This window comes from Patagioenas fasciata, chromosome Z (genome assembly GCF_037038585.1).
Source record: "Patagioenas fasciata isolate bPatFas1 chromosome Z, bPatFas1.hap1, whole genome shotgun sequence".
Lineage (NCBI taxonomy): Eukaryota > Metazoa > Chordata > Aves > Columbiformes > Columbidae > Patagioenas > Patagioenas fasciata.
In genome coordinates this window covers 48,467,387-48,490,062 of record NC_092560.1, presented here as the reverse complement: position 1 = coordinate 48,490,062, position 22,676 = coordinate 48,467,387, and the positions used below count along the sequence as shown (strand labels likewise).

The window sequence follows — 22,676 nt, the reverse complement described above, 5'->3', positions numbered from 1 at the left end:
AGGAGCAAATAACAAAAAGGCAAAGGGGAATATTGTATTATTGTATTACTATTGTATTATTTACAGGCACTCAAAAGGAGAGATGTTACTTATTTGAAGCTTATGAACAGAACAAATGATGCTTTCTGATATTTCCATCAGAGTGTTTATATATCCTTGTAAGTACTTTAAGTGTAAATCCAAGAAAATATAATTCTTTCTTTGCAAAAGACACAAAGAAAACAATTTGATGATTATACACAGTACTTGCTAGACACAGTTAATGAGCCTTAGAGCGGGAAATAAAATATCCTGGATGTATAAAATCCCTCATATCTTTAACGTTTATGTGTAAAATCTCACTTTCTTCCCATAAAGGCATCCTGCAAGCTTTATACACACTACACAAGCCAGCTTAGCATTGGTGTTGCTGAGGGAATAAATTATTTATTCTCCCACAGGGAGAAGTGTCAATACATCAGAGACACTTTTCTCAATTACCTTCCTTTGAAAGATGCCATTGATACAATAAAATGATTACAATGCTTAACGATTTAATTAGGACTAGCCATATTAAGATGGAGACACAAGTGTCTACCTTTCGACAGAACTGTTTGAAAATTTTGGTCTATAGTTGCAACTTCAACTGTTTAAAACAGGTATGGTCAGCACCATTCACAGCCCTCTGCCAACAGTGTCTCTGGTTATCTTGTAAGAAGTGGAACACTTCAACATTAATGATTTAACCCATCAGGCTGATTTGTAGACAGAGTCCAGAGCTGTTCCCTGCCTCCTGGCTGAGATGCTGTGAGACAGCAACACTGATGCTGCAGTTGAAGCTGTGGCAGCATCTGTGGCTGACACAGGTGTGGCAGTTGCATTTGGAATATTCACAGGCACTGCGAAACTACTGCAACCACATTAACTTCTCCTTGCCCCACCTGTAGCTGTGAAACAACTTAGGATCATAGTGTATCTTACAGTTTGTGTGAATGAGGAAAAACAAAGTCATACAACACTTTTGGACACTCATATGCTTGTATTTTCACTTTTGGTAGTTTTGTTGCTTTCCATTCACATTAATAACAACTTAGGATCATAGTATATCTTAGAGTTTGTGTGAATGAGGAAAAACAAAATCATACAACACTTTTGGACATTTGTATGCTTGTATTTTCACTTCCGGTAGTTTTGTTGCTATCCATTCCCATTAATAGCGTGATTCTGTGCAGACCTTGATGCTGTTCAGGAAGAAGCGTTATATTTATCAAATATATAAGCTGAATGTTTTGCCATGCTTCTCTAGGATTTGACTTACTTAAATAAGATTAGGAATATCATCATCAAAGTTCAAGATCTTATGTTTTCCAAGGGTACAGCTCATGCCATAAAAACCTGCAGGTGTTCACAAATGAATTGCTCTGTGGCACTGCCTACACTTACAGGATGTAGGTGATAATCCCCAGAGACCACATGTCCACCTCAGGGCCGTAGGCACATCCCCGTAGTATCTCTGGTGCTGCAGATGATAAAAGACTTGTCAATAAGATGACAGCTGAATGCAGAAATAACAGTCACAGAAGTCAATTTACTCTCCATGGATACTCTTAAGTGTATTTTAAAGTTAGGGCCTGCTCATTTAAGCCCTAAATTAGGCAAATGATTCCTTTCACTCAGTATAAAGCAACGAAAAGTCATGTCCAAGCACAGTCAGAATAAAATCAGAAGCAGAATTTGGTTTCAAATTGCTTTTTAGGTTTGCGAAAGGAACCACAGAATGCTACAGGAGCACTGGAGCTGCAATGTGACAAAGGAGGTGATACTCTTACTTCAGTATTTTACTTATTTATTTGGTCCTTTATTTGGGTTTTATTTTGGGTATTCTGTTTTACTTGTAAGGAAAGACAAAAGCATTTTGGGCAATCACTTTTGCCGCAGTGCGGAGAAGATGGAAAGGCCAGGCAATCTCAGGGGACTCTGGCTCTGAAACAGTAAAGAAGAGTTAATCTCTGCCCAAGCAGCCTGACAGACACACCTTGGGGAAGGCTGTGCAGACTGCCGTATCCTGAAGCCAGCATCTTCTGCTAGTGTGTGTGACTATAAACGTCCATGGTTGCACACTCAAACCGTGACTACCTCAAATGCCCCTGGCTCACATGCCCCAGGGCTTGTAGCTTCCTGCACCCTTGAGATTTGCTTCCAACTGGGCAAACCTCTCCGGGCAAAGCTCCTGGGGTGGCAGGATGAAAATATGACATCTCCAGAGGAGGAAACAGAAGTGATTGATACTGGAGGAGGCAAGACCCCTACCTTCTTCACCTTTTGGCCACAGACAAAAACACCCAACTAATCTGGAAAAAAAATAATTAAAAAGACACTGCTAAGCCACACTTTCATGTTTCAGTAGCCCTTCTTCTCAGGAATCATTGTATATCTATTAATATCCATCACAGATATGGGATGGCAGCACAGCCCCTGAGTCCACTGACTTTATGATGCATGTGGGATGGCTGTCACATTTCTGGGGCACACTGGACTTGCTGCACCTACGTGCATCAATGCCACAGCATGTATGCATCTCTTCACCTTCCCACATTACACTTTCACAGCCATAAGCAGCAGGGCCAGGAAGGGTTGTGGCTTCCCGAAATGCGTGGCACCTCCCTGTTCAGCCCGAAGTGTTGGTTATCCATCCGGACTGAAGGAGGTTGCTGGCACAGTCCTGCTTTGCTCCAAGCCAGTGGGAGCAACATCCTGGGGGAACAAGGCTCCCCCAAGCAAGATTCTAATCAGAGTAGACACAATTCCCTGATGGCCCCCAGGCAGCTGGCTCAGACTTCAACTTACCTGAAGGATTTATCATGCAGTGAACACATCAAGCATTTTTACAAAGCATTAATATAGAAGGCAAAGGACATTAATCACTACGTTTTCTACATACCACTCATATAGCTGGTAGCTGGGCAAAAGCTTGCCAATCTAAGTATAAACTTCCCCTGCTTCCTTATTCTTCTGCAAGATAAACTGATGAATAGAGAGGGGTTGTTTTTCAGAAGGGACAATAGATACAAGCTGATTTTAGCTCAGATCAACTCACAGCTAACAGGGCAACCTATAGGCAAAGCAGCAAATGGCTTCAGAGGAAGAGATGGAGACAGACCAAGAAAACATATGTTAACCATCATTCTCCCTGTAATGTTTGTTAATGCCATGTGAGGGGTTCTGAGGTTTTCTGTTTACTGACCAATATGCTTACTCTTCTAGAGAACAGAATGTTTCTTGGGATGTCTTCTTGCTCAGGATAAGGACAAAAACACACTTTCTGCCCTTCTTTCACTTTTCTACTACTTCCTCCTCAGTATCGTAAAAAGGAGACCAAAAATCTATATATACAGGTTTGCCTGGCTGTCTGGACTGTGATTACATAGTTATACATCTTGTAAATATGAGTTTTTAATATTTATAGAAGTTTGCTTTTGGGAAATGGATTCGATTGATACACTGCTGCTAGTTTAGATGTTGGTTGTAACACATTGATCATGAATCACTGCTCTGTACTCTCTTATATGTATGTGCTACTGTCAGAAATCACTTATGCCCTTTTTCTTAAGTTCACTGAAAGCACAATGTCTCAGCAAGTTACATTCTTTGTACGATCTTTTTGGTTTCAGTCCTCTGCATCGCTGTGCCTGTCCCAGGGACTGTAGATTGGTAAGTCTTGATGCCAAAGTATCCAAACTCCGGTATGTGTTTTTGTTGCTGTGTCATTTCTGGAGAAGCTGCTGATAGCTGGGTGGGCAGGATGTGGGAGCTGGCAGCCTGTGAGTATCAATTATTCATAGTTTAATTTGGCATTTCAATAGTATTCCTCCTGGGTTTCAACTGCTTCTGGAAAGTAATGCTTGAATATTTTCCAGGCACCAGGAATTCTGCACAATCATTGAACTTGGGTTGTAAAGCAAGGATTGCAGGTCCATGTCCATAGGCACAAAGCTCCTTTATTCTCAGCACAGACATTTTGCCTCAACTTTACCCATGAAGTCAGCCCTACTCTGGGGGTTCTTCTATGGGAATAAGCCTTATCCTATTTTTGTAGTATAAAAAGACAGGCATAAAAAGGGACAAATACTAACTACAGTTTTATGGTATTGGTAGTATAATTGTCATGACTGAAGACAATCAGAACATTAATAACTGTTACCAGTACTATGTTTTTTCATTTGCTTATCAAAAACTCATTCATATGACAGTGAGGGAACACATTTTAACCTAAATGTGAATCTATGGAAATTTGTTTAAATTTCAAGTATCAGTGGTGATTTGTGTGCATTCAGATTAGATGCTCTACATTATTAAAAGCTACAAGATCAAGAAGCATGAACTAGCTGTGATTTTGGAAAAAAACACACACATGTAAGAAAAGGACAGCTGAGATGAAACACAGTTTCTAAACTTTGTGCACATCTTCCACAGTTAAACAAGTAGAAAGTGTACTTAAAAGCCACAAACTGAAGAATACAAACCTGACATCATTAAGTATATAATTACCTAATTTCCAAATTACTAAAGGAATTAAAATTTCCATCCTTATGTATTACAGTGTTAAGCCCATGAGTCAGATCTTTGCTCTGAAGCCACTCATAAACTCATGCTTGTTGAAGTATTGTGCATGCACAGGCAAATTAGAAATTTTGACAAGCAGTGGTTCTTGACGACTCTCACTCTCTTGGTAAAAGCAAAGCAAACTTAAGATTTTGTTCTCATTTTGTTTAGGAGAAAACAGGATTAGTTTAAAGTGCCAAGGCTTTTTAACTGCTGAAAGAGACTACTAGATCTACAGCAGTCACCTCCATTGAAAAGATCTGCCACAAGGCGGTCCTTGACATTCTGCTAATAATTCTGGTATACGGGTTGCACTCCAGCGTGGACCAGACTGGCTTGAGTCAAGCCTGGATTTAAAACCACGTGTTTGCTGAAATGTTTTGTGTTTAGGGAATTAATTTGTGACCCTACTTTAAGGAATCATTCGGTTTTCTCTATGTTAAAAACAAAACAAAGCAAAACAGAAATTCACTATTCAATTCAAATATTCATAATTGTTAGGAACTCCATAAATTTTTACTTTTTTCTACTATGCCTTTGATAGTTTAAATTTATTTCAGTGCCTCTCCAGTATTATTTTAGTATTTTCAGCATTTTTAAGATGATCGAACTTATTTGCATGCAAGTAATGAACTTGCACCATAACATTTGTTTTGATTATTAAGCTTCAGTGCTAGAGAATATGAATTTAGAAAAATTTAACCCAGTGTGAGTTATGAGTTTTGGTTTTTTATTTCTGCTTTCCATGGGTTTTTTAAATTTTGACCTTAGGATGAAGCATTTCACCTTGGAAAGAGAAAATGTTACATCCTCACATTAAACGCAGAGCATACAATAAATAATAAAACAACGTACCACAGTATCCTGGAGTTCCACAAACTGTCTTCATGGTCACCTGATCTTCCACAATCTTGGAAAGTCCAAAGTCAGCTGTTAAGATTGTTTAGAAATATTAATGTTCTTATTTCCTTATAAAATCACCTCTTTTTTTACATTGCATATGTAATTAAATGAACATCTATTCATTAAATGAACAGTACTGTCATTTCCAGAGATAAAGATCAATTTAAAGAATCTACTGAGACTGCAATCCAGAAGGAAAGTTCACCTGTACTAATAAGTATTTCTGGCTCTTTCTTGACAGAAACGGAGCTTGCATTTTATCCTAAAGACTATGCAAATTGAATACAACAGGACATCTAAGAGTGTACAAACAGTGACCCAGAAATGCGTTCTAGGTATATATTCAGCTTCCACTGTATGTGTAATCCAATAAAATTAACAGAACAATTTTGGGTTAAAAAAATGTGCATCTGCGATTTCTGGGATAAAGATCAGAGTAAGCAGTCCCTGCAAGACAAAATCCCAGCAGTATTTTGGTAGGGGGCTTTTAGAGGCATGGAGGTTGTGCTGGAAGAAGTACTGATCTTCCTTTTTGTAGTGTTTCCACACTGAATTACTACCTAGATAGGAAGAGGCTTCATAACGTTACACATCATACTTGCATGACTCGTTTTTTAAAAGACAGAAAAACTGAAGTCTCCACAACACTTTTACTATTCATTGAGAATAAACTCAGCTGCTTAGAATTTCAACTTAGGTGATGCCATCTAGCCCTAAAAATGCAAAATAAAAGTATTTTTGGTTTGTTACAGTGAATATAAAAAGGAATGTTTTGACTCAAGATGAGGATAAGAATAGTTCATATTTTATTCTAGAAATGCATAGGTAGGGTTCGCTTGTCCCTAAATGGTTATAATTTATGCATTATTATTTATATAAACAGGAATACACTTTACTTTCATAAACACGGCCACTCATTGTAAATCAGATCTCAATTTAAACAAGACAATAATCTTAGGCAGAAGACAAAGAATCACAGCATTTAGGAAAATGCTTCAGAAGCCTGTACACCAACCTGGTCATCAAACTAAGGCCACTGGTTGCTGCATTAAACTATCACGTTACAGCTGTTTAGAGCCCTTCCAGAACAGATAAGAACTAGGATAAAATGTAAATTAAGACACCATCATCCTGAGATGCACGGCTTGCTTAAAAATTTATATTAAATGGCTTGAAACTAGTTCATGGAAATCTGGCTCCTGAAACCTATGATGAATGTGGCAACACTCCTTGCATGTGCACACACTCCCCAGTAAGGGAGCACAGGGTAGTGTTATATTTGAGACTGGTTATGCACATCTCATGAGTGTTGCACCCAGCTCCTCTTTGCTCAAGCAGAAACAGGGAACACCTAGCAATTTTAAAGGTCATGCCCTTTGCAAGCAGCTGCCATCAACAACATAACACAATCCTGCTTAGGAGAACCTGGTCTCATTGTGTCCCTCCTAATCCACCCACGGTGCTGACTGTGCTTCAGACACCTTGCCTATGCTCTTTGCGAAGATCACTTCTTATCCCTCAAATCTACCTTTGAAACAGAAGACAACCTTCCTTCATTTGTTTTCCACTGCTTATCTGCACATTTGTTCTTTCATGCCAACAAATCTTTCCTCTTAAAATACTGTATTTTAAGAAACAAAAAGGGGCACAGAAGTTGTGCACACAGCTGCATGCTGATCTCATGAGCCTTCTTGTTTCTCCTGAGTGCTTTATTTTCTGCCATGTTCTGCACAAATTCGGCTCTAACTTCTCTAAGCAAGTATCTAGTTTTTATCGGTTTTGAAACCTCCATGCAGAGCTGTGCTGCTGAAGAAGTACCATGTCGTTCATTTGATAATAAGCATTAGCTTTGAATAAAGTAGTGGTGAGACACATATACTGTAAGCATAAATTGGCATACATTACTGGTACAAAGGAGCTAGGGAAGCATGCATTTAATACTGCTCACCAATTTTTAGTGGTGCATCTGGTGCTGGTGTTGCATAGAGTAGATTTTCTGGCTTCAAGTCACGATGCACAATTCCATTTGCATGCAGGTACTGGAAAAAGAGAAAGTCAAAACATTTAAGTGAGAATAAGAAGTTATGGCCAAGCATGAGTTAACATCTTCTGAATAATCTATAGCAGAGATTAATAATCTGCTACATGGTGACACATGAGTCAATGAATTTTCAGCAGCTCTTTTTTTCCGTAAACCTGCTCAGCACAGGATTCTTGGATGCTTATTGTAATCTGAATAGGAAACTAAAATTTGGGAAGGCAAACATAGCATCAAGTCCATTTGAGAAGAAAAAATCTCAGAAAGTATTATTGACTTTTTAAATACAGTGGTAGCTTCTAGGAAGCAAGGTAACAGACGCTGAGATACCGAAGTCTGTTTCAGAGGAAGGTAGTTTCTTCATATTATAACATTTTGAGATATAAGAAAATGCTCATACAACTAGTAAACTATTAAAGAGACACATTTGAGCAGAAAGGATGCAGTATGTGTCCTGGGCCAACTCTAAAATCCTTGAGATCCCTGGAGCAGACTTCTCAAGGGTTTTAAAACCACCCAATTTCAGTGTCTCAAAAATTCTTCTGTCTTACTGAAGCATATGTAGTACATGTGAATTCACTGATCACTGAATTCCTTTAAAGATGCTGCACCTGCCTGCCTTACACTAATGGAAAGAAGAATTTCTGGAATACAGAATCATAGAATCACAGTCATCTAGCCTGGAAAAGACCTTTAAGATCATTCAGTCCAACTGTTAACCTAACACTGCCAAGTGCACCTTCAAACTGCGTCCCCAAGAACCTCATCTATGTGTCTTTCAGATACCTCCAGGGATGGTGACTCAATCACTCCCCTGGGCAGCCTGGTTGACTGCTTCACAAGCCTTTCCATGAAGAAATTTTTCCTAGTATCGATTCTAAACCACTCCTGGTGCAACATGAGGCCAACTCTTCTCATCGTTCGCTTCCTGGGAGAAAAGACCAATAACCTCCTTTCAGGTAGTTGTAGAGAGTGATAACGTCACCCCTCAGCCTCCTTTTCTCCAGGCTAAAGAACCCCAGTTCTCTCAGTCTCTCCTTACAAGACTTGTTCTTTTTACTCTTCACCAGCTTTGTACATAGGGTTGTCTCTTACACTGCTACAGACAGACACAGAAAAAAAATATAATTTGCTGACAGACAAAAAAAAGACAAACTAGTCAAACAAATTCTGTTTTTCTTGCTGATAAAACATTCAGCAGAAACCTTTGACGTGTTGGAAGAAAAATGCTTAAGGGCAGAATCTTATTTGAAAATCTCCTGGTCTCTGTTTTAGTAGCACCTCTCAGCTGTGTTTTTGCTATTATAAAAATTTGTGTGTGCACTGCTACACAGCAAACGAGAAATGGTTGAATATTCATCTAGAAAGCACGGTCACAGTGTGCACTTCAGTTGGCATCTGAGATGAATTCTTGACTGCGTATTTCATTGGAGTTCTAGTTTGTATAAGTTTCCAGTGATTAAATAACATTAGGTAAGGATACATTGCCCTTTCCTTTTGTTTTAGTGACACTGAGAGCTCTTTAAATGTGTATGTCTTATAGTGCAATAAATATTTTATGTTGACTTTTGCTAAAATCCTAAAGTTGCAGTATTTGTCATGATGTGGCTTGTGGAGATCAGCCAAATTCTCTCACATACTTTACTTCACAGTGAAATCTAAATGCTTGTCCCAGCTGTGTTTTCTATGAATAACTAATCAGTTATCCAAGGTAGAAACAGGGAACAATACATGGAAACTGAGGGATTGCATGCTGCTACATCATTTAATGCGGTTATATCTGTGTGGTTGCACACAATCATGTCCACCCTGGATAATTTATCATTATATCATTTTATCGTTTTATTTATCATTATCTGCCAATGAAGACATAACTGTAGCAAAGATGCTCCCACAGAATAGCACTGATGTGTTTGACATGCAGAACTAATAGTGGCACAGAGGGAGTACACCAAAAGCAATCAAGTTGGAGTGGACAGAAAGATGTCTGAACCAATCTGTGTTCATGTGCTGCAAATTGCTCTAGCTGACTCTGTAGGAGTAAGAATGATCAGACATTTCATGATAGCTTGGTGCAAAGCAGACATTTCCGATTCATTTGTACAAAAAATCCTCGACCATATTTGTCCAGAGAAATTTTCCAGCCAAGTCTGCAGTCTTTTAGCAGGTACTTTTTTACATATGCCCACAACCTTAAAACATTTTATGGTGTGAGCCTGAAAACAGAATCTCTTCCCAGAATTACATTTTTGTGGGAGGGAAATTTGGGAAAAACTCCGGGAGAAGCTGTTCAACTTTTCCTCCCTTTTAATCAGTACAGTGAGACTGGCTCACATGGCTCCCTCTCAAACATAACAAAGAACCATAACCAATGACATCTGAAAACCATGCTTGCGCCTCATGACTGACTGACTTTTTAAAAGATTCATATTAAACTTTCAGTGTGAACGCTTTTTTTATTACAAACAGAATTATAAGACCCTATGTAGGAAAATTGTCCTCCTCTATGCAGCCCACCATTTGCAGAAAACTCACAAGACAGGAGTGCCCAACAAATGTGAATTGTCTCAATAACCTAGCCCACATCTTTCAAATAACGCCAGTGCAATAGCCTGAGCTCTGTCTCTCATGTCCCCTCCTCACAGCACCCACAGCTACTCCCACCTTCTCCACCACACCTTCCCTTATCTCCCCAGCATTCCTGCCCACCTTCCCCTAGCCCAGAATCCCTGCCCACCCTTAGTACCTCCTCGGACCTCTCTCTGAGGGCCACATAGATCCCATCATGGCTGCTAGAATCCCTAATCTCAGTCCCTGCTGCTCTGTCCTCTCTCTCCCACTGTTTCTCTTTCTTGACTTGATATTTGGGCACAAGATGATGCTCAGATAAACTGTGCGTGCAGCTAGAGTTGCCTTGATCTGCCAGGCCATAGGTTTAACATACTGTTGGCATCTCGTAACTTTTAGACCTAGCCTCCTATGAAATTTAATTGAGGTTGGCCAATAAGGTAAATAGTTTTGTTGTGAACTAATAGACAAAACAGCAAAATGGACAAAAAGGTTTTCACTGGTGTGGAAATCCCATTCTTCAGCCAACAAAAGTGCCAGCTAGCCTCTGGATTCCCAGCCCTCGGAGGGGAGAAACCACTGGCCAGACTTCTGTAAAAGGTACCTGTCTCCAAACGGTCTTGTTATTAAAGGCCTCCAGCACAGGCAGTGACAGGACACCCTGTTGTCCAGCCTGAGCCATCTGTCATTCACTGAGCATGTCTCCTGCTACACAACCCACTATGAAAGGTTCCAACTCTGTGTCCATTTTCAGCATTGTCCCCGTACTTGGTGAATATCCTTGGGCTTGTTTGCAAGTTTTCACCAGTCCCAGTGATTTTGTTCCGCATGTAGCCTAACAGCTCCTGGTATTGAAGACTATTCAGTAACTACCTTGTCTTGTACATATATGAACAGTATTCTAAGTTAAACTATCTTGATTAAGAAATGGATTTAATTAACTTAGTGTAATCCACTTTGTATAATAGTAATTTCAATTTATATATGCTCTATTTTGATTGCTCTTCACCTTATTTCTCACATTGATTTTAATAAGCACCATGTTGCTTTGCAGGCAGTGTCTCTGCAGCGTAAGTTCAAAGACTGCCAGTTTGGAGTATGACTTTGGGCATTGTGTACTCTCATTGTAAAACAGATAGCCCGTTCTCTATGATTTATATGTTATGTTTCTTAATGTCTAAATGATGTGATTGAATGAGAAGGGGTATAAAGCCAGAGCAGCGTACTGACTCACTTTATGATCTAGGCATTGCTAAATCACTTTTCCCACCTATAAGATATGAACAAGACTTGAAAAACATTTGAATTCTATGGATGCATGAAGAGTTTTTAGATGCATGGTGCTGTAGAACAGTTTAACATAGAATGCACACAAAATATGATCATGACATGACACTCGTAGCTAAAATGTCCTGTTTTCACTTTCTTCTGATTTTCAGTAGACAACACCGATCACTAAACGAAAATAATGTCATAGCAGTTCTCTGATTACAGCTTTGCTAACTTGTGTTAGTAAGATAAGATGGATAGAGAAAACGTATATTTACATCAAAATTCTGTATTTCCATGGCAACATTGCACGGATATACTTGCTCTAGATATGTCTTGCAACATCTGTGTACTAAAATGTAAAAATTACTTGCAGAATAACAGCACTTCATCTGGTCTGACGAGGTGTAGATGGAAGAGAGGTCTCCACAGGATCTTACAGTAAGGGCCATGGAAGAAGACCTTGTGGCAAAAGTCTCCATGCATGGTAGTTTCATCCAAGCAGCAGGCCAGTACCATAGGGAAGAGAAATTATGCTTTTGCACATACCTTCTCCTCTTAATTTTTTTTTTTTTGAGCACCACATCAAGGCAGGTGCTCTAAACAGGGAGAGTACTAATCTTAAGGAACACATGGCTATTCCATTTAGTGAAACAGACCGAATAAGTAACATGGAAACACTAGAGACCCTGAGCAGACTGTATTAAATTAGTGAATTTAAATGCAACGAAAACAAAATAAATAGTGAAAAAATACATTTGCACGTTCTATGATCCCACTTATTTTCCAATTGCTTTGGCCAGTGAGATATAAGATGGCCAGGTGAGTGACTCGGCTGTGCTTCAGGCACACAGTAGGGAACTGCCTTATTAGTGTAGAGCATCTCAGTTAACCTGGGAGAAAAGTATGCTAGCAAAATGGAGTATGATAGTCTTATTAATGTTTGAGAAACATTGGGGGCAGACTCAGCATGACAGTAGGTGGGAATAATATACAGAACCTCTTCTGAAAGATTTACCTATTAAAACAAAGGCAGGCTTAATCTTGGCCTTTATTCCCACAGTACACAACTCAAGACTGAATAATTGCTGTGACTCTAATTGTAACTGCAGCAGATTATTTTTCTTATTCTTTCTTCCTGTTTCTAAAACTTTTTTCTAATTGCTGTGTGAGAGTTTCTTTCACTCTTTGTTTTAGTCTTTAATAATTCAGGTTCCTACCTAACCTGAAAGATTTTATGACAAACGGACAAATGAAGACTGCTTAAAACTCTGGCCTTTTTCCTTGATTTTATTTATGGTACCTATTACACAGAACTGTAGAAAAGTAGAGTTGAAATAAACCTGAGTTATCTACTCCTCTCTGTGCTTCTTGGCAGCATGAATTACAACAGTTGTTTGTCCAATTTATGCTTAAAGAACTCTGGTATGAGAGACTCCACAATTTTCTCAGGCACTTTATTACAAGGATGTGCTATCTTGATCATTAAAAAGTATATCCCTGTGACTTACCTGGATCTTGACAGGAGCAGATGAAGCCCATTACTTTGTTTCTTATATAGAGTCAGGAATCAGATTATTCCTATTTTTTGCAACAGCCTTTTAAGTACTTGTTACCATGTACACAATCATTGTTCTCTCTAAGACTAAAAGACTTCAGTCTTTTCTTCAGTCTTTTCTTACAGACCATCTTTACTAGACCCATGATCATTCTTGTTGCTCTTCCTCCAGGCTGCATTGACTTGCATCAATGTGTTGAAAATGCAAAACTATTCTAGCTGTGGCCTGACAAATTTTAAAGGATGTATTAATAAATCTATCTGTCTGTTTTTCCAGAACATCCCACTCCTGTTTGCCTTTTGATCTAGTGTAACCTTCAGGCCCTTTCTGTTTTGTTCCCACTCCCGTGTTTGTACTGTTGACTGTTCCAGTTCATGTACATTTTTGTCCTTGACAGTATTGAAAGGACATAGAATTTTCTTTCTAATTCTACTCTCCAACATACTTGCAGTTTTTCTGAATTTCAGATCATCCAATATTTTTGTAAGTGTACCCTCTATTTCATGATATGATGTTGTCAACAAAAACACTAAAAGAGCAGAAAAGATATTTTCCCTGAACTTCACTCTCTATATTTAGATAGACTAATGGGCATTCTCTCAAGTACAGAAGACCAGCCTCCATCCAGCTTAAAATAACACCATCATGACCACATTTCCCTAATTTATTATGAAACTGTCAGGTGAGACAAGTACTAAAAGCTTTACTCATGTCAAGTATATATGATACTTTCTGTTCCTCCCCTATTAACAATGTCTCTCACCCTGCTTGAGAAAAAATCAGAATGATTTGGCATGACTTGATCTTGACAAAAACTCCCCTCACTGGTGACCTCCCTGCTGTGTTATCTCCCAGTTTTCAAATATTCTTCTGCTTCATTGTTTACTGCAGGTTTTTTTTCTGGACATGATTGGAGATGGTCTATAATTCCTCCCTTGTTCCTCTTGAAGTGAATACTACATACATCTGCTTCCCTGCCAAGTCTCTATCAGAAGTGAGTGTTATCTGTTAAATCTGTTTCAGTCCTAAAAAGCTTGCTCTTTAAAGATTGTACTATGATGGTCACTGGGTGCAATCAATTAAAAAATATCTAAATGATTTTAATACTCTCTGATTTAATATTTTCTGATGCTTGGCTCACATTTTACAGCTCAGTCATTGCTGTTAATTGTTCTAGGCATCTAGTTATAGCTGAACTTCTACTGAAAACTAGAGAAAAAAAGACAAGAACATTGCTGCCTTCTTCTAGACATCTTCCAATAGGTCTCCTTCACCTAGCTTTCTTTGTATGAGGATGAATGATTTTGCTACCCTTCTTATCTCATGCTAGATGCATCTCTTTTTCTGTCCTGGCCTTTCTGACCTCAGCATTCAAACTCCTGGTATTCTTCCAACACAGGCTTAAACAACCTGACCTGTTTTCTGCTTTCTGTACACATCATGCCTGTGTTTAACTCCAGGATGTGCCGTCCCTGGGCACCGACCTTCATTCAGGTGGACTGATGAGAAACCAGCTGACCCCTGACCACATCACTATGATCCCAGGGTCATGCACTCTCTCTGGTAGGCACAGAGCTGCAAAGCCTTTGGGTTTCGTGATGCATCCTCATTAACCTGGTGATTTTGATGTCAGCTGGATCCCAACTCTGGACATGATCTCCAGTGTTGCAGTGAACAGAGGTTGTACAGCAGAGACAGCTCTGCAACAGTAAGTGTCCTCATGATTACTGTTGTGCAGATGCCCTGACTCTTTTGTGAATGTGTCCTGTTCACTAGCCTTTGGTCTGGCACACAGAAACTCCTGACGTGTGTGAAGCCAAGTGCCTCGTAAATTTGCATTAGACAATCAAATAGATGGTTAAGGGAGCTCCACCTGCACCTCTCTCATTCATGAATATCAGATTCCTTCATGTCTTCAAAAGGAAAATTTCTACCAGTTTTACTACTCCACAAAATATATTTAGGACTTGCATGTTGAGTTTATCACAAAATCAGGCCTGTATGGTCCTGAAGGGAGAACCAAAGCCATACATACTGATTCAGTACTGGACCACCTTCAGCTATAAATGCAGTCACTACATCCTTAAGAAGCTGAGAAGAGTACTTTTTTCCCTCCCTTTTTAGAAACGTCTAGACTTGTAATTAAGCTCTTTCTGTAGACGTCACAAAAGCTCTTACAAAAGTGTGTCATTGCATAATGAAAGACACTGTACAGTTTCTGAAGCAGATAAGAGCGAGTTTAAATAAACTTTTAATAATCTAACTGGACAAAGAAAAAAACCCATGCATTCCTATTTTCTCTTCCTAGGAAGGTGAGTGAACTCACCTTATATAGGTAGAACGGTAAAGCCACTCTCTGTGTAATTTGTGTCTAAAATAATAATTTAGCAGAGATCTTACAGAGTAAAAAGAAACAAATATGCATAGTTCAAAATGTATACTTAGTCATACACTCCACATTGGTGCAGACTTCGGAAAACAAGACGTGTGGCTTGGAGTAATCAAGAGAAATCTAAAATTTCGTAGTTAGTGAGCACCTATGCCCTGCTATAATCTGCATGTAACAGGTGAATTTAATTCACACGTCCAGTAATTGCACAAAAATGACAGTTTGATATGAGGTTATGATACGTGACCTGGAGCTACTGTAGCCTTATCCTAGAGCAAATGATGCAGTTCCTCTGCACCTCAGGTTTCACATCTTTAAAACTTTGTGACACATAAGCTGTGTTTTAAATATCTGAATGACAAGTGCAAAAGAAGAATTGGGCAACATAATAATCTGTTGTTGAAACTGTGCTGTTCTCACTGAACTCCATGTAAAATTCCACTACTTCAACTGATTCAAGCTTTATTTAAAAGTACAGTAATGTGGCTGCTACAAACAGCCTGTTTCTCTGCTTCCATTTATCTCTCCAGCAGCACATAACTTGTAATGCAGAACAGGACCTGGAATCCTGTATGTTTCAGTTTTGGGAGTTGGGTAATTTGATTTCTGATTATAGAAAAGTGCATTTATCTGAGTTGGTTGCTTACAGGAGAAACAATTTATTTAGGCCTAAAATTAGATTTAATTTTTACAAAAAGAAAACAATAATTGAAATTATTTTGGAAATACAGGAATTGTTTCGAGAACTGTTGCAGAAGTGTACCTGAGAATTCTTGCTTAAAGAGCTTAAAAAAAAAAAGACACTGCCAGTGATAGTGTCAGAACCCAGTTCCACATGAATCAACAAGGTTTCAGTAATAAAAGTGTGAAATCAAGTTATGAACACAGCATAATCTTCTCTATGGCACCATTCCCTTGCTGCAGTCACATTGGCTTTGGGATCAAATAAACAGAAGACCACCTTATCACTGCAGAAGACAAAAACAACACTGATTTCTTTTCTGGATATGTTTCAACAAGTTTTTGACTTCTGTATCTGGATAACAACAAAATGGAGTCTTAGAAAGCCACCAAATAATGAAAACTTCTCCAGACAGCTTGCAGAAACCCTATTCTTTACACAGTCTTGCTTTTACTGGTTGCTCTGGAAAATGTTAGTATGCCAGTACATCTGCTACTTGATATACTGACTTCCAAACATTTTCATAAAACTTCAATTAGTTAAGTTAAACTCATCTAACAGAATATTGTTTTAGTGGAACGAAGAATATTTGCCTTTGTACTTTATATAACTATGCATTAACACAACTAATTTGATATATAATCTCAGATTGTACATCTGTGCATTATAAAAAAGTACAAAATAATGCATCAGCATAGATCCATAAATCCAAATCTATTTATTTTCTTTGCTGGAGTACTATATTCAAAGTTACGGGATAGCTCAGAAGGGAAGTTCTAAATTCAGCAATTAGATTACATGAAGTTTTAACTTCAATTTCCACAATTATTTTCTTTTACATTTGGAAACAGTTTTATCTTTTTAATGTTCCTGCCTTTACAAGAGGGAAGCAGCCTTACAGATGACGACACTATACCAGGTGTGATCATAGCAAATCATGTAGTGATTTCTGTACAATCTGACATATGTAGGAGAGGATAACGCATGCACCTTCCCACACAAATCCCAAATGAGCAGGCTTTGTGCAGAGAGCTAACTGTTTGCAGAGGCGTGAAATTCTCCTCTTAAATTTTAAGTAGGCCACAGCATCAGAGTAGGTAGAAGAGCTTTGCTGTAGTGGCTTCCTCTTAAATCCATCCAGAAGAGCTGCCCCCTTGCAGACTCTGAATTCTGTGAAGAATTAACATACACTAACAATATTCCTCAAACAGCCACTCTGTGTAAACTAACTTTCTCTGTATGCCTGGTGTGACAAGATGTCGTTTCTTTTCCTGCAATTGCCCAGACACCTCGCGCAGGGGGACCTTCCCACCGCAGCCTCCACACTGACCAGGCCCCTGTGTCCTGCCTGCCCTCTGTCCAGCTGCCTAACGAAAAGATGAAGGATATATATTCTTTTGGGAAAAGAATCAATTGCAATGAAACTCAAAAGAATCATGCTATTAGTTGCAGGGTAATGCCACAAAATCGCAGTGAGTAGAACATAGTTAATATGTGTGATTTGATCTGTCTGAGCTGTCAAGGTACAGTACACTATTTTTTTCCCCTCCACAACTGGGTGTTTCAAAAAAATCAGCAAGAGAGCTAAAAAAAATCAGAAACAGCCCCCTCCTTAAAACAAAAGACAAAACCTAGCAGTCCTGCCTTTGTTATTGGCACCCATTCCTTCCCTCTGTAGTTTTGCACAACTCACAGAAGCTCTCTGCTCGACTTAACTTCACTTAGGAGTAGCTCTCACAGCCCCCTGAAGTGTGCTGAGTTTTTATTGTTTGCACAGTGGTCTGAAAGCAAAAAGCATTACATGCACATTACATTGCCACGACTTCATTCTACTCACTGTCTTCAGCATTTTTTCTTTATTGGTCATAGTCACATTATAAACAAATATAAACAAGAAAACCCCAAACAACAAAAACAAACAAAAAACCCCAAACCAAACCAAAATAATAAGCAAGAGCTTTTAATTAACTTCAAAATATGAAAAGTATTTAAAAAGTATTAGAAAATTATTTTAAGACCAAGTGAAGAAAAAAACCTCAAAAGCTTCATAAATCCATTAGATGTGCCTTTGTAAATTAATGCCACTATAGCAAGTTCAAAAAAGAAGCAGGGAGGAATTTTGCAAAATCAGGCTTCTTCCTTTAAGCCAACAGCATAAATCTGCAGAAGGTATTTTATCAATCTGCCATTCCTGTATAGAATGCAAACTTCGGCAACATCACTGTTAACTCCAGCAAATCTAAAAACTAAATAGATTCTGTATACCAAGTGGGTTACCAAAAAGCAAGTAACGTTTTTGCAGGTCACTAATGTCTTTGGCTTTGCCTTTAGAAAATCAGATAAAAAACACATCCTAGAATAGACCTAACGCTGCTGTCAATGATACCTGGTGCAAGCTCAGACCCCAATAACCTCCAGTATCAGAGAGCCATTTAGTTGATGGAAAACTGTTCCTGGTGGTGTTAGATTTCACTAACCACAGAGATTTGCTAACCAGAGCTCTAGTGTAGCTGTGACAGGGCAATAATACAATGACTTAAACACAGGTGCACATCTGATCATTCTACACCAACAAATTTTAGTTTTCTTGCAATAATTTAATTGTTTTTATTCTAATCAGAGCACTACATTTCATGGCTTTAGATTAATTTCTCTTCCTGTTTCAGAGGAATATTACACAAAATAACATAGGCTCGAGTTTACACTACTTGTTTTTGAAGAATAAGGTGGTTCTGTTCTGCCTGTACAGTACATTTACACTAGTAAAGTAACCCATGCCAACGAGTTCTCCTGGCTGCAAAAACTCAATTGTCTATACTGTTCAGGCTTTTAGAACAGTCTCGGGTAAATGCACACAGATTTAAACATCTCCTTGTTACTCAAACTAACGATGACTTCCACTAGGCAATTTGAAACTGTTCACTTTGTTTTTAAGGCTGGCACAATCAAATGGTAAGGATATTGGCTGGTTGGCATTGCTGGCAGAGAGTGACTCCAGCTAATATGCTAGCATTCACAGAGGTCTCACAATTAAAGTAGTGGGATGCATTAAGACCAGACTGCTGGAATTTTGCATCAAGCATGTGCATGACCACAGCCAGGCACAGAAAGTCTCACATGCATGTTATAATTGTTTCAAAGGTGAGACTTCCAGGTAATACACCAGTGAAGGAGGATGACATTTCTCTTGCCCATCTGTGAAACTCTTCCTGAACTATGCATATAAAAAGCCTATCACTTCAAAAACATAATTGTATCTAATGAATACTTATATTTTGCATTTGCATTCCGATTTATCCATAAATAACACACACATCTTGTTTTGGGTTAATTATACTATTTTATTTCAATCATGAAGCTTCACCTATATGCAGTAGCATAATTTGTTAAGCCTGATCTTGAGCTTACGTTTAAGAAAGGACTACCTGGGACATATATTAAGAGAAAAGAAAACAAAACAGGGTTTCCTTTTTTCACTTTAGTTACAGACTTTTTACAAAACATAGTTCTAAACAGTGCAGCCCTCGAGGTCTACATGCACATAAGTGTTTCCATTTATTCATCTACTAGAGGTGAGCCCTCACCCCATGCGATACAAAGGCCCACATCAGTCTTCTAGGTGCCATTTTATTAAACCATACCAGTGGTATAGAAAACTTGGACTCATTCAGCCTCACAGCACTGTCACACATGCATTCTCCTATTCTGAAGTGTGGAAGGAAAACCATATATCATTTCTGGCAGCAACCCCATAACTCAGGCACCTCCTTGCTTGAGGTACACCTTGCATGCTAGATCTGCCAGCTATCCCACCCTTTCATGCTTTTGCTACACAAAATTTACAGACAAAACGAGAAAAGAAATCTACTGCATCTCTACCATAGTCACCCAGTGATCTCTTCACCCCCCGGAAAAAAAATTATATATATTTCTATATATATATATGTACATATTCACGAACAGTTGTTTAGGATCCCCGAAACAGCTAGAATCCGTAAGATACATTTCCATTCTAGGTTTCCAAGCCTGAATTTGTCTCCATTTTTGTTGTACATGACAAAGTACCAGCAATATTTTTGAATAAATCACATATTAAATAAAATCTAAATCATAAAAATGAGCTATGCCTGCAAGAACATAACTGGAAGGAGTTAAAAAATTCTCATCTACTAGAAAGAGGAGGAGGTCAGGATGATTAGGCTGTGGATATCTCTATTATGTAGGTGACTGCTTCCTTTGAAAAGCTGTCTTAGATTGCATATTAATATGAGTTTTCTGGAAAGGAATATTACATGGTTTGTACAGACTCTTGAATGCAAAAGAGCAATTACCTTTCTGCTGGGAAATGTGACAACCTTATCAAGGCACCCAAATTTGTTTTTTGAATGACTGGAATTCTGAAATACAGAATGTATGTGTGCCACCTGGAGAAACGCCAAATTGTAAACTTGGATTTGCTATCAGCTCCTCTGCTTTCAGAAAGATCAGCAACGGGTCAAAATGGGATGTTTAATTTCTATTGAACAAAGACTTCTCTCTATAGATTTGATACTATAGTCCAGAATTTTAAGCAATACCGCTAATTTTTAAAATTCACTGTGTCATTGATGTCTAATGTACAGAAGGCTACAAATATTCTCCTTTATGAGATTCACTAATACTGGAAGACACAGTAAGAGATTTCATTTAAAATTCTATTTTTATCAGGGAAAAATTTTCAGAATCCTGTCTCCACACATATTTTTCCTAGTTTCTTCATGGATCTACCTTCACTTAATTCCCAATTCTGCTATTATAATAGAGATCTCCAAAAGAACCTACAAAAATCAAATTTCTGTTTCTCGGTTATTGTGCCATACTCTTCCCAGGGTTCAGAAACACCCTGTAAAAATATTTGACCAGAACAAAACTGTTGTGCTATTCTACCAAAACTCACAGCTATGGAACAGAGAAGAATACCTTGGTATTTTGACTTTATTTCGCGGATTGGTTGTATTCCTGATGCAAATAAGCCAACCTTTTCCAAACTGCAACCCGCAGGGCTATTTCTGTAGGAGAGTGACAGTAATTTCTGACAAACTCACATAATATGAGTGCTTTCCATAGTAAGCAGTGATAAAATATGGCTGTGAAAATGCTGCCAACTCTGGTGTCTGCCTCAGGTTCTGTAGTCAGAAAAGCTGAGGATGGCATAGCAGCCGGGGGTGCAAAACCAGCTCAGATTTATGTCTTACAGGCCACTCGTAAATAGTGGTAACTTTAAATAGTAATTTTCAACTGGGACTTACAGCTAGAAAAAACAGTAGCCACGCATGGCAATCTGCAATGAATCCTATGAAATCAGTGGAAAAGTTTCTGTTATCCTCAAAGAAATCAAAGTGTGCATGCTAGTTTTGGTTTTCATACTCCACTACCATCATAATTTAAATATCTCTGTTATCTTTGATCAGCCTACAGTCAGTGCAGTAACTCTCAAAGAGAGTTGAACTTCTGTTTTGAAACTGTGGAATTAAAAACCATGACCATCACTCCATTACATGTTATCACTGTGCATTGAGGGATGGAGATAAGGTGGCAATATTTCTTTTTGTATTTTAATTTAGGATTGTGCTTTTTATATCGTGTACAAGAGACTTAAATATTAGGGACACGATTAAATATATTCTCATACTAAAAAGTAGCCACCAGACAATTGAGAATCTGTCTGGTCAGCAGTTTGATCATTATTCATTAGTCTGACAATCATTATGAGATATAAAATATATTTACTGTTACAGAGTAACTTCCAAATTAAGGGCATGATGGTATTAAAATGTTGATTATAAAAACTGTTTTACTAAAAATCTCAGTAAATAAAATTGAGGCATGTAAAGAGAAACAAGAATGTCAACAGGGATGAAAATCTTTTTATCTCACATCTTTGAATCTAAAAACAATGTTAATAGGAACAAGCTATTTTGGCCTCATTCAAGTAAACATCTAAATTCCTATTGATCAGAGTGAGAAAACAATCTGACTGAAGAACTTTGAAAAGTCTCATAAAACAGTATGTCCCTTCTTAACGTCCTAGCTTTTACCACCTAACTCTTCATAATGCCATACTTTATGGGTATTTTTAATTATAGAGGCTTCTGGCTTGCTACAACCTAAAGTATAGATGTGAAATATGATGAAGAAGCATGCAATTAAAAATTCAAAGCCTTTCACTGTTTTGTATGGTATAGATAATCAAAAGGAGCCCAAGCGCTCCACAGTCTTTGCAGGTTATGGTTGAACAGATTTGCAAGATTAAAAAGTGCTAATGCATGATAAATCAATGTTAATTTTAACATAATTCAGAACATGGTGGACCTTTTATCATCAAACCACAACTGCACTGGACATCACAGTAGATGTGAATGTGAACACTGATGCTGAAGAAGATAGCAATGTTCTGCCTATAGGCTATTTACAGAGCAAAAAATCCTCATCTTCAGAGGTTTTGATTACCTTAATTTTGCGCAATAATCACAGACATGAATACATGTGCATTTCAGTAAGGTATCTCATAGTCCTTCAGATCAATTACTGGTTTAGCTGACGGTTGCACTGAATGAAATTGAGATTAGTAGGAGAAATGCAAAGTGGGCAGGAAATTTAATCCAAGGACAAAGCAGGTAAAGTACTTCCAGGAGGTAAAGTACTTGG

General features: G+C 38.3%; 1 protein-coding gene across 3 annotated transcripts in view; it reads right to left on the bottom strand.

Annotated features, from left to right (window-relative positions):
• Window positions 1-22,676, bottom strand: part of CAMK4 (calcium/calmodulin dependent protein kinase IV) — a 175,076-nt gene that overhangs the window by 14,979 nt on the left and 137,421 nt on the right. For all 3 annotated transcript variants that reach the window (XM_071802044.1, XM_065861261.2, XM_071802045.1), the window contains 3 exons: window positions 7,433-7,523; window positions 5,437-5,511; window positions 1,423-1,498 (listed from right to left, as the gene is read on the bottom strand). In XM_071802044.1, coding sequence (XP_071658145.1) covers window positions 1,423-1,498; window positions 5,437-5,511; window positions 7,433-7,523 — 242 coding nt within the window. The remainder of the gene's footprint in view (window positions 1-1,422; window positions 1,499-5,436; window positions 5,512-7,432; window positions 7,524-22,676) is intronic.